Source organism: Schistocerca serialis, chromosome 5, assembly GCF_023864345.2.
Source record: "Schistocerca serialis cubense isolate TAMUIC-IGC-003099 chromosome 5, iqSchSeri2.2, whole genome shotgun sequence".
Taxonomy (NCBI): Eukaryota; Metazoa; Arthropoda; class Insecta; order Orthoptera; family Acrididae; genus Schistocerca; species Schistocerca serialis.
In genome coordinates this window covers 627,340,373-627,353,731 of record NC_064642.1, presented here as the reverse complement: position 1 = coordinate 627,353,731, position 13,359 = coordinate 627,340,373, and the positions used below count along the sequence as shown (strand labels likewise).

Genomic DNA, 13,359 nt, shown 5'->3' with positions numbered 1-13,359 from the left:
TCTCATGAAACTACTACTCCTGACGGGACGGTGTACTGTCAGGCAGCACCTATACCCACTCTCCAAAGAGTGCTCGGTTGGAGAGTCCTCCTGAAAAGAAGTCTCAGAATAATAGTAACATTAGTGTGCCGTAACACTTTCATTGTAATAAAGTGAAATGGGGGAAGCTTTGAGGAGATATCCCCTTTCTATATTAACAAGGCATTGGAAGGTATTGCTGGGTCTCTGAAAAGTGTCAAACGCCTTCGTAATGGAACACGTTTAGTTTAAACTGCTAATTCCAATCAAATATCTAAGTGTCTCGAATGTAAGGCCTTAGGTGACCACCCAGTTGAGGCTGAGTTGTGTAACACCCTTAACTTCAGTAAGGGCGTGGTTACCTGCTCCGATATAATGGAGGTGGACACCGCAGAGTTATGTGAAGAGTGAAAGAATGTGGATGTGACGGAGGTGCAGAATTATGCGAGGAGAGTCAATCACAAATTGGAAAAATTGGCAATGTTTATTCTAATGTCTAGTACTCCGGAATTACCAGAACATATCATTGCAGGATATATCCGCCTTAAGGTTCACCCTTTTATTCCTGTCCCCATGCGATGCTGTAAATGTCAAAGATTTGGCCATACCACTATGGGATGTAATGAGAAAGCTACTTGTAGCAATCGTGAAGGCTCCGCTCAAGAGTCAGGGACTTCTTGTACGTTTCCTCCGAAATGTGTAAACTGGTCTGGTGATCTCAAGTGTTGAGTAGAAACTGTGGGGTTTACAACAAGGAAAGGAAAATTAAAGAGTTGAAAGAAAAGAGATGCATTCTGTATGGTGAAGCTAAAAAGGCTTTCAAAGCCGTACAACCACTGGTTTTTGCTACTTCTTTTGCATCACCCCTTAAGACAACAATTGCTAAGTGTGATGCCTCCACACAAACAGACTACAGTTTAAAGTACGAGCACATGCACTTGTCGATGTACCTATGGGGAAACGCTCCACTCGCAACTGACGTCATTCGGAAGCTGTCAGCAGTAGGCTTACCACCTAAGCCACATACCACTCCGCAACACCCGAAGCCAATTAAGCCATCCCTGCAACCCAGGCAACCACTGCTGCCTCCTGTCAGTAAAGGAAAAAAATCCTTCGAAAAGTAGTTCTAAGTCCAAGAAAGTGGTAGGTAAACCTTCAGATCGACAAGCTCTCTCACATTCTGATGGAGACTATGCTCTTGAGGATATGGATTTCCAATTGGAGGAACCAGAGAGCATGGAACCGGTAAGTCACTGCCTCCGAGGGAGAAAGAAACAAACCACCATCGCTAACCAGTGGCTTCCACGGGGACTTCTGTGTTGCAGTGGAATTTGAATGGATATCGCTCACATTTGGAAAAATTGCAGCTGCTGGTCCAGGATAAACCTTTCGCATGTGCTTACAAGAAACTTATCTTAAAGTCACAGACACACTTGGATTATGGGGCTACCACATATACAGGAAGGATACTACTGGAGACAGGGCTAAAGGTGCAGTGACTGTTTTCCTTGATGACAGATGCCACTCCCCTCCTGTCCCTCTTACCACGACCATACAAGCATTTGCTGTGGAAGTTCTCGCACTCTTTACTATCACAGTGTGTTCTTTGTACCCACCCCCCAATGACGCTTTGGATGCAGATGCACTGGCAGACCTCTTCCAGGCACTCCCACACCCATTCCTCCTTGTGGGGGACTTAAATGCCCACCATGTCCCGTGGGGCTTGCTTCAAGGGTCAGATGATTGAGTGACTCGTCCATTCTGAGAATATCGGCCTTCTGAATGTGGGTCAGATGATTCACTTTTCCACAGCTACAGGGTCTTTTCGGATATCTACCTCTGTTTTTGTTCCCAAGCTATTGCCTACTCAGGTTAGTGGGAAGTGGCTCCAGATTTACATTCTAGTGACATCTGCCAACTAGGATGGTGGCCAACAGGAGACCATGCAGGTAGATGATACAAAGGGCAAATTGGTTACATTACAGTTGACAGGCTATTTTTGAACAAAAGGATTGTGCACAGGAGGCAGTGGCCCATATCACTCATGAGATCCAAAGGGCTGCCGCAGAGTCTATCCCGAGGTCTAGTAACCACCTGTACCTTGGTGGAATGATGACTGTCAATTGGCCATCAGGGCCAGACGGACAGCTCTGCGGAACTTCAAACAGTGGCCAACTACAGATAATTTTCATGTCTTCATGTCTGCGAGAGCACATGCCAGGTGAGTAAGTGGGCTTCCTGGAGGGAATTCACGACTTCCATTAATCACTCCACTTCCGCTGCTCACGTTGGGAAATCAGTAAGACTGATGCCAGGCGAGGGTAATCCACATCCCCTTATGGCCTTGTCAAATAACGGCGTCTTGGTGGACGCACCAGAAGACATGGCTCACATTTTAGCTGAACACTTCTTTACTGTTATGGAGTCATCCGGACAAGCTCCTGCAGTTCAGGTATTCCGTCGGACTGTGGAGTTGAGGGAGCTCAATTTCTTCCCATGTAATGAAGTAGTCTACAACCTTCCATTCTCCATGGGGGAACTGGTATCAGCTTTATCTGCAGCCAGACACACTGCTCCAGGACCTGATGAGATCCATTATACCGTGCTTTGTCATCTGTGCCCGTGGAAACCAGGCAAGGACTGTAGAGACTCTGTTTATCAGTATGTCACCCTTACCAGTTGTATAGGTAAGACTCTGGAACGCATGCTCAGCCGCTGCCTCCTCTGGTTGCTCGAGTCCCGAGGTCACCTGAGCCGCTCCAGTGTAGTTTCAGGCAACTTAATTGTACTGGAGATGGTGATACAGGAGTCCTTAGGCTGAAATCATTTAGTTTGTGTGTTTTTTTTTACCTTGAAAAAGCGTATAACACTACTTGGAGTTACAACATCCTTCGCCAACTTCATGATTGGGAACTACATGGACACCTGCTGTTTCTGATCCTATCCTTTCTCGAGAACTGGCGTTTTCATTATTGCATTAGCGATGCCATGTCTGATTGCTATGTTCAGGAGAATGGTGTGCCCCAGGGCAGTGTCCTCAGTGTTACATTGTTTGCCATTGCTATCAGTGGCATTTCCTCTGCAGTTAGAAGCCCTATCAAATGCTCTTTGTTTGTGGATGACTTTGCAATCTTCTTCTCTTCCTCTGATCTTAAGATAAGGCAGCTACAGCTGACCATTAGGAGGCTGGAAACCTGGTCCCAAACAACTGGTTTTTGGTTCTCACCTGAGAAGACTGTGTGTCAATTTTAACCAGCCAGAGCTTACTATGGGGGACTGTATTTTATGTTTTCAAGACACTGTGCACTTTTTGGGTTTATTATTTGACTCAAAATTAAGGCTCCCACACCTGAAAGACCTACGAACAAAGGGCTTCTGGTTGTTGAACATTTGGAAATGCCTTGGTGGAAAAAACATGGGATGCTGACATGCAATTTTATAGGGCATTTGTGAGATCATCCTTAGACTACGGCAGCATGGTCTACGGATTGGCCTGTCCTTTCTACCTCTGGATGTTAGATGCTGTGCACTGTGAGGGCATTCAGATATCAACTGGAGCCTTTCGGATTAGCCCAGTTAAGTCTGTGTGCAGAGGCTGGTGAACCACCACTCTGGATTCGGTGATGAATCTTTCTTGGCTCGACAGGCACTGAAAATCTTAGCGTCACCTCAGTCATTGGCATGTAGGTCAGTGATCCTACCCACCTTTGAATGACTGTTCAGGGATCTGCCCCAAGCGACACAGCCATTTGGTATATGTGCTACAGACTGTCTCAAGGCTCTGGATCTCACACCCATGGATGGAACATACTGGTGTCTTCAGAGGCCCAAAGTGATTTTAAGCTTGACACAATATACGAAAAGTTGTACTCCAGATTTGGTTTTTACAACTTTTAGTCTAAGTACATACCATAGTTTTATTGTTATTTTTACAGATGGATCACAGCAGGGGAATTCTCTCGGTTGTTCTGCAGTTTTCCCTGATAGGGTTTTTAAAGTGCGTCTTCCAGAACAATTTACAAATTATGATGCGGAGTTATGTCATTCTGATGCCACTGGAGAGGGTTCACAGAAATCACCATAAGTTTTCTTGTCTGTTCGGACACTCTTAATGCACTGCAGGCACTTCACCAGATGTATCCAGTAGACCCGCTGATCCAGCTTGTCCATGACGCCTTACAGTGGCTCCAACACCATGGCAAGGTGGTGATATTTTGCTGGGTAGTTGGCCACATTGGAATACAGGGTAATGACATGGCTGATAAAGCTGCCAAGGAAGCATGTTGGATGGTGCTGTCCATCAATGTCCCATCTCATCACATGCCATTATCTCATTTTCTGACAGATGCATCATGCGTCTGTAGGAGACTGAATAGTTGCAGGTGTCTGACAACAAACTGCAGTTGCTCAAATCGACCACAAAGGCTTGCAGTTTAACTGCAAGTAAGTTCCCAGTTTTCTGTTGTAACTGAGGGAAAGAAATCGCCAGCAAGATTCTGAAAAATTACCTTTGACAGGTTACATACAAAATTTTGCAACTTAAAAATTGAACCTAATTTTAACCCATAATAGTTCGTCATTTGTATGACAGTAAATGGACTCTTGTTACCTTTGTTTGCTGCAATTTTGTCAACACATGTTCTTTGCTGTTAAGATGTCCTTGTGGAGAACTAAACCTTCTTACCCATGATATGCTCTTAACTGGTTTTTGCTTTTTGACTACATTGGTACATTTAGGTGACTATTGAAGGTGGCTTGTAGATCTGTTTGCTGTGGTATCGTGGATTATCCATAACTGTCACAGAGTTAATTGGAATAGTAAAAAGCTCTCTGTATCCGCAAACTACTTCTCAAAATTTTCAGAATTAATTTGAATATGGTAAGTGTTTTGGTTGGTGGTAGTGGGACAGGTATCCTAGTTTTAAAGTGTTTTGATGAATAGTATGCAAAAGTTCCTCATGTATGAAGTGTAATATAGTTTAGAGGTGACTTGTAGGAGAAGCCTACCCTTTAATCTGCCACCTGTTGTCCTTAAAACGGGTGCTCCTCATTCTGGGTTCTGAGTGAACTTTGTATTTTTTCCAACATTCCCCAGTGATCCTTCTTTCCTCCCTGAGCAAAGAACTAACAGTTCCAAAAGAGAGAAGTTTTTTGTACTCGTTAATGTGGGTGTATCTGCAGCAATTCAGATTTTGCATCCTGAAGGCAAGTGCTGGCCAGACACACACTCCGTGTAATTTATTTTTTATATATATTTACTGAAATCCTTAATGTGAAGTATATTACACTTCAGAAGTTCATGAAGATCTCCATTTTTTATTTTCATTATAAAAAGTCAAATAACTAGATCATAGAACATGATGTTGTATTGTTGAGTGAAATTGTAAGGTGTCAGCTATGACCACTGTTTCACACTTTCAACAGTATGCAGTAGTAAAGTTGTAGAACATATTTTTCATATACATAAATTATCACAATATGTTTATGCATAGGGTACTCTCATTTTGAAAAAGCCCAACAGTGAATTTGTTTTGGCTGCATATGTGATGAGATAGTGAAATGTACTGCGTAGTGTGTAAAATAACTAATGCAATTCCACAGACTATCTTAGTGCTAAACATGTTTGACATAGTTACACAACATTAGATAATGATTCTGAAAATTATTACAAAAGAAATGTGTGGATTTGTTCAAATTGTCTAGCATTAATGTAAAACTAAGATTTTTGTAATTATGCGCTATAGAAAAAAAATTTTGAATTGTTCGGGGAAACTAATACTTATTTTTCTTTCCATTCCTTCTATTATGCAACTGGTGATGGCAGAAGGTAATACTGGTTTCTTTTCTGCTGCATGATGATTAATATTCGTGCAATGCTTTGGAAACATTTCCCTAACATTTTGCAGTGATTTTTGGATGCCATACCCAATTCACTGTGTTCTTGTATTGTCAGCATTTAACACTGTACAGAAGCTTCTGTGATGAACTTTGTATCAAATTTTGTGTATAAGTAAATATTTCCTCCTTAATTTTTCAAGTACCGACAAGGATTTTAATTTGTTCATAGAGTTTATATATTTGTTACTGTTATCTAAAGTAGGCCCATTTTGAGGTAATATAAGTACTCTATTACATTATTACAGTGTGAAAGAAATTAAAATGGAGCTTAACATATAATCAGTTGGTTTTCACTTTAATCACATGTGAAACAGCTGATTGGTGTCTTGATTAAGAGCATTTAGGAAGGAGAAATTTTTGTTTAGATGCAACAATATGAAGTGACAGGTCTCTGCTCAACACAGAGAGATTGTGTGGAGTGTCGGGCATCCTGAAAAAGCCTAGCAGATACTGTTGTCTTTTTCAACGTGCCTTTCTACCATTCATTGCCTCTTGCATGTCGTTAGTGGCAGTCTATCCTTTTCACATTACTGTTATTCTATCCCACATTTTCCATTGCTTTATTTAGGTTTGTTCTTTCTTTCTTTATAGAATGAGCATGATGGAAGAATAGTTCAGGAATACTTCTTTCAATATCATCCATGTTTTGGTTAATGTATTGTTTCCCTCAATCTTGCAGAATGATTTATGTATAGGACGTGTCAAGTTGCTGGCAACAGCTGTTTGAAATCAGAGAAATTACCTCCACATAAAATCATGTAGTTGTATAAATGGTAAAAAAACCTGCCTGCAGACGAATACTTCTCTTCTGTCTAATGCTCAGTGTAGCCACTGACATAATCCTTTTTCTTTCTTTCATAAGAGCATCGCACAACTTTCTAGCAACTACTGGGAGTGTGAAAGTCAGGATCTTCTCACAACAAACAATTCTGCAATGTGTTTTCACTTCGTAAAATATTTTTGATAAATTTCCACCTGCTTTGAAGGAAATGAATTATCCTGTATGGCAGCTGACACTATAAAATAAATAGCATTTGCAAAACCATTAAGTACAGGCTGTTGAGTCAGTGTTTCATACAGACTATGTAAAATAATAATTCCTTCATCTCAAGGAGTTGATATCTCTGCACCAGCTATTCTGTAGTGTGATTTCATGCAACGAAGTATGCTCAGATCCAGAGGTGCAGATGACTAGACCAGTTTGTAGCACAATTGTGAGAAATGAGCACTTTTTGGATGTGGAGGGCATCTGCAAGTAGTGATAACCCTTTCTTCCTCTTATCTGTAATTAGCATTTGCAGTCACACAGGTGTTGGTATTAAGATCATAGGTGTAAAGTGCGTTTTTATGTTCTTATAACACATCATTTTAAACTCCTCCAATCCATCAATAAAGCTTTCAATTTTATTTGCTCTTTTTGCCATTACCACGCATTTCCTCTTACCTAGAGTGTTTATGAATCAAGTATATTGTAAATCTAATTTAGAGTGGAAGTAGAAAGATTCCTTGTGTTTGCAGTGGGAAGTATTAATCCCCAATATTTTGCAGCATTTCTCTCCACTCAGATTTGAGTTTCAGAAATGAAGCAGCCAGGCTTCCAGTAAGCTTGGTTTGACTCCGTCTTCAGGATGATTTCTCAAGCCCCCCTTCCTTGCCATACATTCTCATTCATAGGATTATTTGTTCTTCTCAATCTATGGAACACCATTAAGAGAATAGTTCTTTTTTTTGTGATTAAATACAAGTGTTAATATCAGAAAATTCTTGATCAAGGAAATAGTAGTTAACAAGGTCAGCATCATGGGAGAAGTAAATGTTAAGTTGTTAACCAGTTTGCCTCGAAATGTGGGGATGCTGCACATATTTCTGCGCCAAGGGAAGTCCATTTTGTTTCTTGCAGAAAGTGTTAAGACAGACTGGTTAAATGTCAATAAAATGTCAATAAAATTTTCATTTTCATGTTATAGCAACTTAAATTGTAAATTTTTCCTTAAACCACATGATGAGCTGTTACAAAAAGCTAGGATCTATGTTTAACTGAAATATAAAAGTTATTTTGTTTCAGGGGTTGGAAATGTGTGTTGACTAAATGGCTTAAAAGAAGTTTAATTGTTCTATGAATGTAAAATTTTGTTCTTCAGTTTTTTTAACACAGTGTAGGAACCAATTTTCAATAGCTTATAGAAAGTTATCTAAATTTTTGGCATTGTATTAAATGCTATTCTCTGTGTGAGTTTTTTATAGAACAGGCAGATGTAAAACTACTTCAGCAGTGGATAAATATGCAAACACCCTTCAGTGAGGACATACATAATCTGCATTTGCCATATATTTTAGTTAACCTGTTAGCAGGAATTCAACTGGAAGGAAGGAAGGAAGGAAGGGGAGAGGGGGGGGGGGGCGGGGAGGGGGGACACTAGACTGAGGTGCTGATACAGTTGTGCATGTGCATGTGGATATTACTGGAACAGCTACAGGCTTGTTTCAGTTGTGATAAGTCTGAGAATCACAGTACTGCAGTTTGTAAATTGAAATGTGTGATGTAAAATACATTAGTATTTATAAAATTACTTTGTAGGTTGTGTTATTGTTATGTTCTAGTTGGACAGAGGGTTTTTCAGATGCACAATATTCAAAAGTTTCTTCAACAGAAAATGACGATAAAATATCCAGTTTTGTGTGTGTGTGTGTGTGTGTGTGTGTGTGTGTGTGTGTGTGTGTGTGTGTGCGCGCAATAAAATCTTAGAGGGAGATCAGTCAAGCGGTGATGGTGTCATCCTCCTGCCACTGTGTGGCTGATCAGCTAAGCATATTTTATCATAGGAATACACTGAGGAAGCTTTCAATCATGTACCAGTGTGGATGTTAAAGCTGAATGGTGTTCTTATTGGAAGCCTGAGTGTCCTTGCCTTTTCCTGGCTTAAGAAATCTTTCAGTAAAATGGCAAATATTCTAAAAATAATACTTTCATTTGCAGTTAAAGGAATTCACCTTTCTGCTTTGTGCCTGCTTGATAATTGCTTTCATATCATATTCAAGCATTTATTGTAATCTGATTGACAGCCTTGCTTCAACAGAAATAATACTACCTTATTTTTCATGTAGATTATATTCCATGAAAGTGAAGAATCTGAGTAGTAATGTGAACAATAGATTGAGTGAAATGAAATGAAGAGAGGATTTGTGGAAGCAAACAACATATTCTTGTGGGTTTTTTGTTTTTTCCCCCCCTAAATTGAGGTATAGTGGAAATCTGACTTTGTTAAACAGAGGTAGAGAATAAATTGGAATTTTGCGCATTAAAAGCGAGTACTGTAAATTTCCAGAATGTAAAAAGTTATACTTTGCTGTTAATGCTAAACTTGAAGTGTTTACTGCTGGCCTCATTTGCAGTGCCCATGTTCATTGTCATTTTTATGAATCCATCACTGCCCTTACACACCTCGAATAGAAAAGTGAACTGTTCCTTTTCCAAAACATACCCACTTTGACATTGCAGATACACAACATGGCAGCAACCCCAATGTTATCAAGACACACATCAGTCACTTTCTGGGTGACATACTAAAGCAGAATGGTCAAAATTACAGTTATCTTGATGATCAGATATAATTCACATTAGTTTCCTGTGCAATGGACAGGGAGTAAAAGTAGAAAATTAACAGAACATGTTGGCAGCCAGAATTGTTCTAATTCTACCTGGAAACAGGAAAATTGTTGATAACAAAGTTAAAAATTTCTAATGTCATTTAATAGAGTTTGAATAATTCATGATATCTTTATCATATGAACTGTTACTGATGGAATTCCTTTACATTATTTCATAATTTTCCTCCATTTATGTTTTTCTCTCTCCTTTCATTGGCCCTTTCTCTGTAGTTGTTTTGTGAAAACCTCTTTCACTGCAAGTAGTAGATATGTTGGGCACATTATAAGATACCGGCTAAATCAATTAAAGACTTCTTGAAGTGCCTCTTCTGGTTCTACGGATTTACACGGACCAGTTAGAGGTGGAATAGCCTCAAAGTATTTGGGTATTCTTTCTCTATTGGTACTCATAAAATTTAAATAGTGTTCTGTTTTTTCTAACTGTGTAATATTTTTAGTATACAAATGTATTATGGTGCCTTCAGTTCAGTTTTAATCTTCAGCTAGTTAGGACATTTTGCTTAGTGTCCCTTATTATAACTGCCATTCTTCATGCCACAACTTATTTAGTTGTTTATCAGATTCTACCATGTGGGTTTTCTTTTAGAAGTTACTAATGTGTAATACCTGCAGTTTTAGTGGGTAGATTCATATGAGTGTAATTACTTAATTTCATTATTTTCTATAGATTTTCTGCATCCTCTTAAACTACAGTTATAGGATGACAATTAAAAATAATGCCTGTGTGTTAAAGCAGTATTAAACTTTGAAGTTATTTTAACTTCAGGCTCTAAATTTTGCAATGTAAAGGTTCTCACATAGTTAAACTATCTTTGGTTTACTGTTTAACATTTTTTCCTTGAAACTTACCATCTAAGAAGCATTTCATCTTATAATGCCTTTGTAAGAGTTTATTTTATTTATTTATTAATTTTTTTTAAATTGCTGTGTTCTAAGTCTTATTTTGGAAAGCAGTGATTAGTGTAATGTAACATTTCATATGTTACTGTATGTAGCCTCATATGCTGTACTTGCAAAAATATTTTAAAATTGTTTGATGAAACTAATTTGATAAATTTTTCATAATTATTGAGTTATCAGATACTGTTATATCACAGAAGGTAGTATAAATACTGGATTCCAGAAAGTCATCCATATCTTTTGATTGTTTGAAAATGAAAATAGGGTTCTGTGTTATACAAATTTTTACTTAATGTTTTTATTGCTACCATAGACACTTTGTGGTACAAGTTTTGTTTGGAATTTCACCGTAGTTTAATCCAAATTGTTACCTCATTGGTTTGTTGCTAATTAGCATGGCCATGGAACATGTTTTGTACTAATCAATGTTGTTTATGTGAAGGTTCCAGAGCATTGTGTAACTGAAGGATAAGTGTTTTCAGTATTTACAGATAATGTTTACTTTATAGGAGGCCAGCAACCCACCAAAGGGAGGTCATCAGCTCAAGGCATCCGAACCCATGAGGAAGCCAACCAGTTGGTTGTCTAGATGTTCCTTACTCTGACAGCTGTCCAGTGCTGTTTCCATTTGGCCTCAGACTAATGTTTCAGCAGACAGTTATTTCACTGTATGTTGTGAAAAATTCTTCTGTGGGAAGTACACAATGCATAAAGTGATTTTGTAACTGCTCTGACCAAATTGTGGCTGTATATTTATTTTGAGAAAGGATTTATGCCATTTTTATAAGGTAATTCGGTCACACATTTGAATTGTACTCGAAGAATTGTGTACAGTTCTGTGGATTGAAGTAAGACTTGCTAAGCAAGTTTGTTTTTTTATTCCCTACTTCCACCAGGGATGATGATCAAGACTGTACAGAGATGTTTTAACAGCAAGGGTTTTTTTTATACAGTACTCATGATTTGTTCATATAGTTATATAATTATGTTAAAGCAGTGGTGGCAGGAAAATACTCATTTTTGCTGTCATTTGCTTATGTTCCGGTGGCCGAGTAATGGGGATGGTGTTAGCCATGACATATGATTGCCTTAGATATAGGAAATCATTGCTTGTTTACTATTTTATACATTTATTTCTGAAAATTAGAATTGATTTGTTTATAAATTATGAAAATGTTGTCTTGGTTCTTAATCTTAATTGCAAGATATTAAAATGAGTATATTTTACTTACGAAAAAGTTACTCTTTAACTGCAGTCGTCATTGTTTGTGTATTTATTCTCCCTTTCCTCTTTGGAGTCACTGCTGGACCACCAGCAACCCAAAATTTTGATATATATCTCACTGTGTGTGTGTGTGTGTGTGTGTGTGTGTGTGTGTGTGTGTGTGTGTGTGGTTAGACATGTTACTGTAAGCACTTCCTGTGCTGCTTTGTTTGCCAATTATTGCCCTGATTTTTAATTAGTTGAAAAATAAAAGTATTATTTGTGCTATATTTGCTTAAAGAAAAAGCTTTATAAAGAGAGAAGCAATTTTTGCCTTCACATATTTTTGCTAATTTGTAACTGTTGCGGGATAATTTAGTTAAGAAACATTTTATGGTGAAAATACTTAATTCTCATTGACTGTGATCAGTTGCTTGTAGGCTAATATTATGTTAAAATTTAACATTTCACAGTACTGAACCTCATTTTTCAGTAGGCTATTGCCACTCATATATAGTCAGAATAAGAGGGATGGGTGTTTTAAGTAGCACTCTTTTTGTGGGCTTAAGAAAATCCTTAGATTTAAGTCATTGAAGAATAATTTGCATTATGTAAAGGCAAGCAAGACCCAGATGCTGCAGAATAATTGACTTTAACTTTTAGTGTTACTGGTATTTTTTCAGGTAGGTATCTATTGGACCTTAATCATGGCAACTTAATTACTGAGGACAGAATTTACATTATTACACAACTAGTCTCATTTGTAGTGGCAAAACACTGCATGTTCTGGTTCATTGTCTACTCTTCACAAAATACAGTCTATTGAACACTTTTTGCATTTCTTTTAAATAACTTCTGTAAACATAAATTCACTTTTCAGTTTTGAAATGTCTTGTCAGATTAATGGGAAAGAAGAAATTTCTTAACAGTTAAGAGCATGCATACTTGTTGCAGCAGAGATGAATGCTGGAAGAAAATACAATTTGTGTCAGACATGCATATTGGAAGTGCCGGTAAACAGTCACATGTGAGAATGTGCGGATTTGCAATGTTGTGAATGGGATCATTGTATCACAACAGCAACAGTACATGAGAGACCCACAATAATGAACAAAGTCCTGTTTCATAAGGGAATTGCATGAAAATAGGTGTAGGAATTTATAGTAGTAGCTTGTTGCATCTTTGCAGACTGACAAGCACTGAACGATAGAAACCCAAAGTAGCTAGAAAATACCTATATTTATTTATGGGCACAATTACAGAATATGATTAGAAACTTAATTTGTATAAACTACTGTTGCCTTAGTAGGAATTCTGGCTTCAAAAAGTATTGGTTTCATGTAAGGACTAGTAAATGCATGCTTTAAATTGGGCATAAAGATTTGTTGTAATAGCTGTTTCCCAATAAGTGTGTGTGTGTGTGTGTGTGTGTGTGTGTGTGTGTGTGTGTGTGTGTGTGTGTGTGTGTCTTTTTTTTCGTTTTGGGGGGGGGGGGGGGGGGGGTAGGGGAGGAAGGTGCATGTGCTTGCGTTTCAGTTAAATTACCCTGTCAATATTTTGTTCAGTAGGCTGATGATAGGGAGAAGAGTAAAACATCTATATGTACTCGTTATGCAAATCTATTTTATTAATCTACTGATTACCTTCAGGCACACACATAATAATTGAAA

At 38.3% G+C, this 13,359-nt stretch overlaps 1 protein-coding gene across 1 annotated transcript in view; it reads left to right on the top strand.

Moving 5' to 3' along the window:
• Nucleotides 1–11,747, top strand: part of LOC126480756 (ras-related protein Rab-8A) — a 57,742-nt gene extending 45,995 nt beyond the window's left edge. The window contains exon 5 of the mRNA XM_050104043.1: nt 10,995–11,747. Coding sequence (XP_049960000.1) covers nt 10,995–11,090 — 96 coding nt within the window. The 3' untranslated portion in view covers nt 11,091–11,747. The remainder of the gene's footprint in view (nt 1–10,994) is intronic.
• The last annotated feature ends 1,612 nt before the right edge of the window (nt 11,748–13,359 follow it).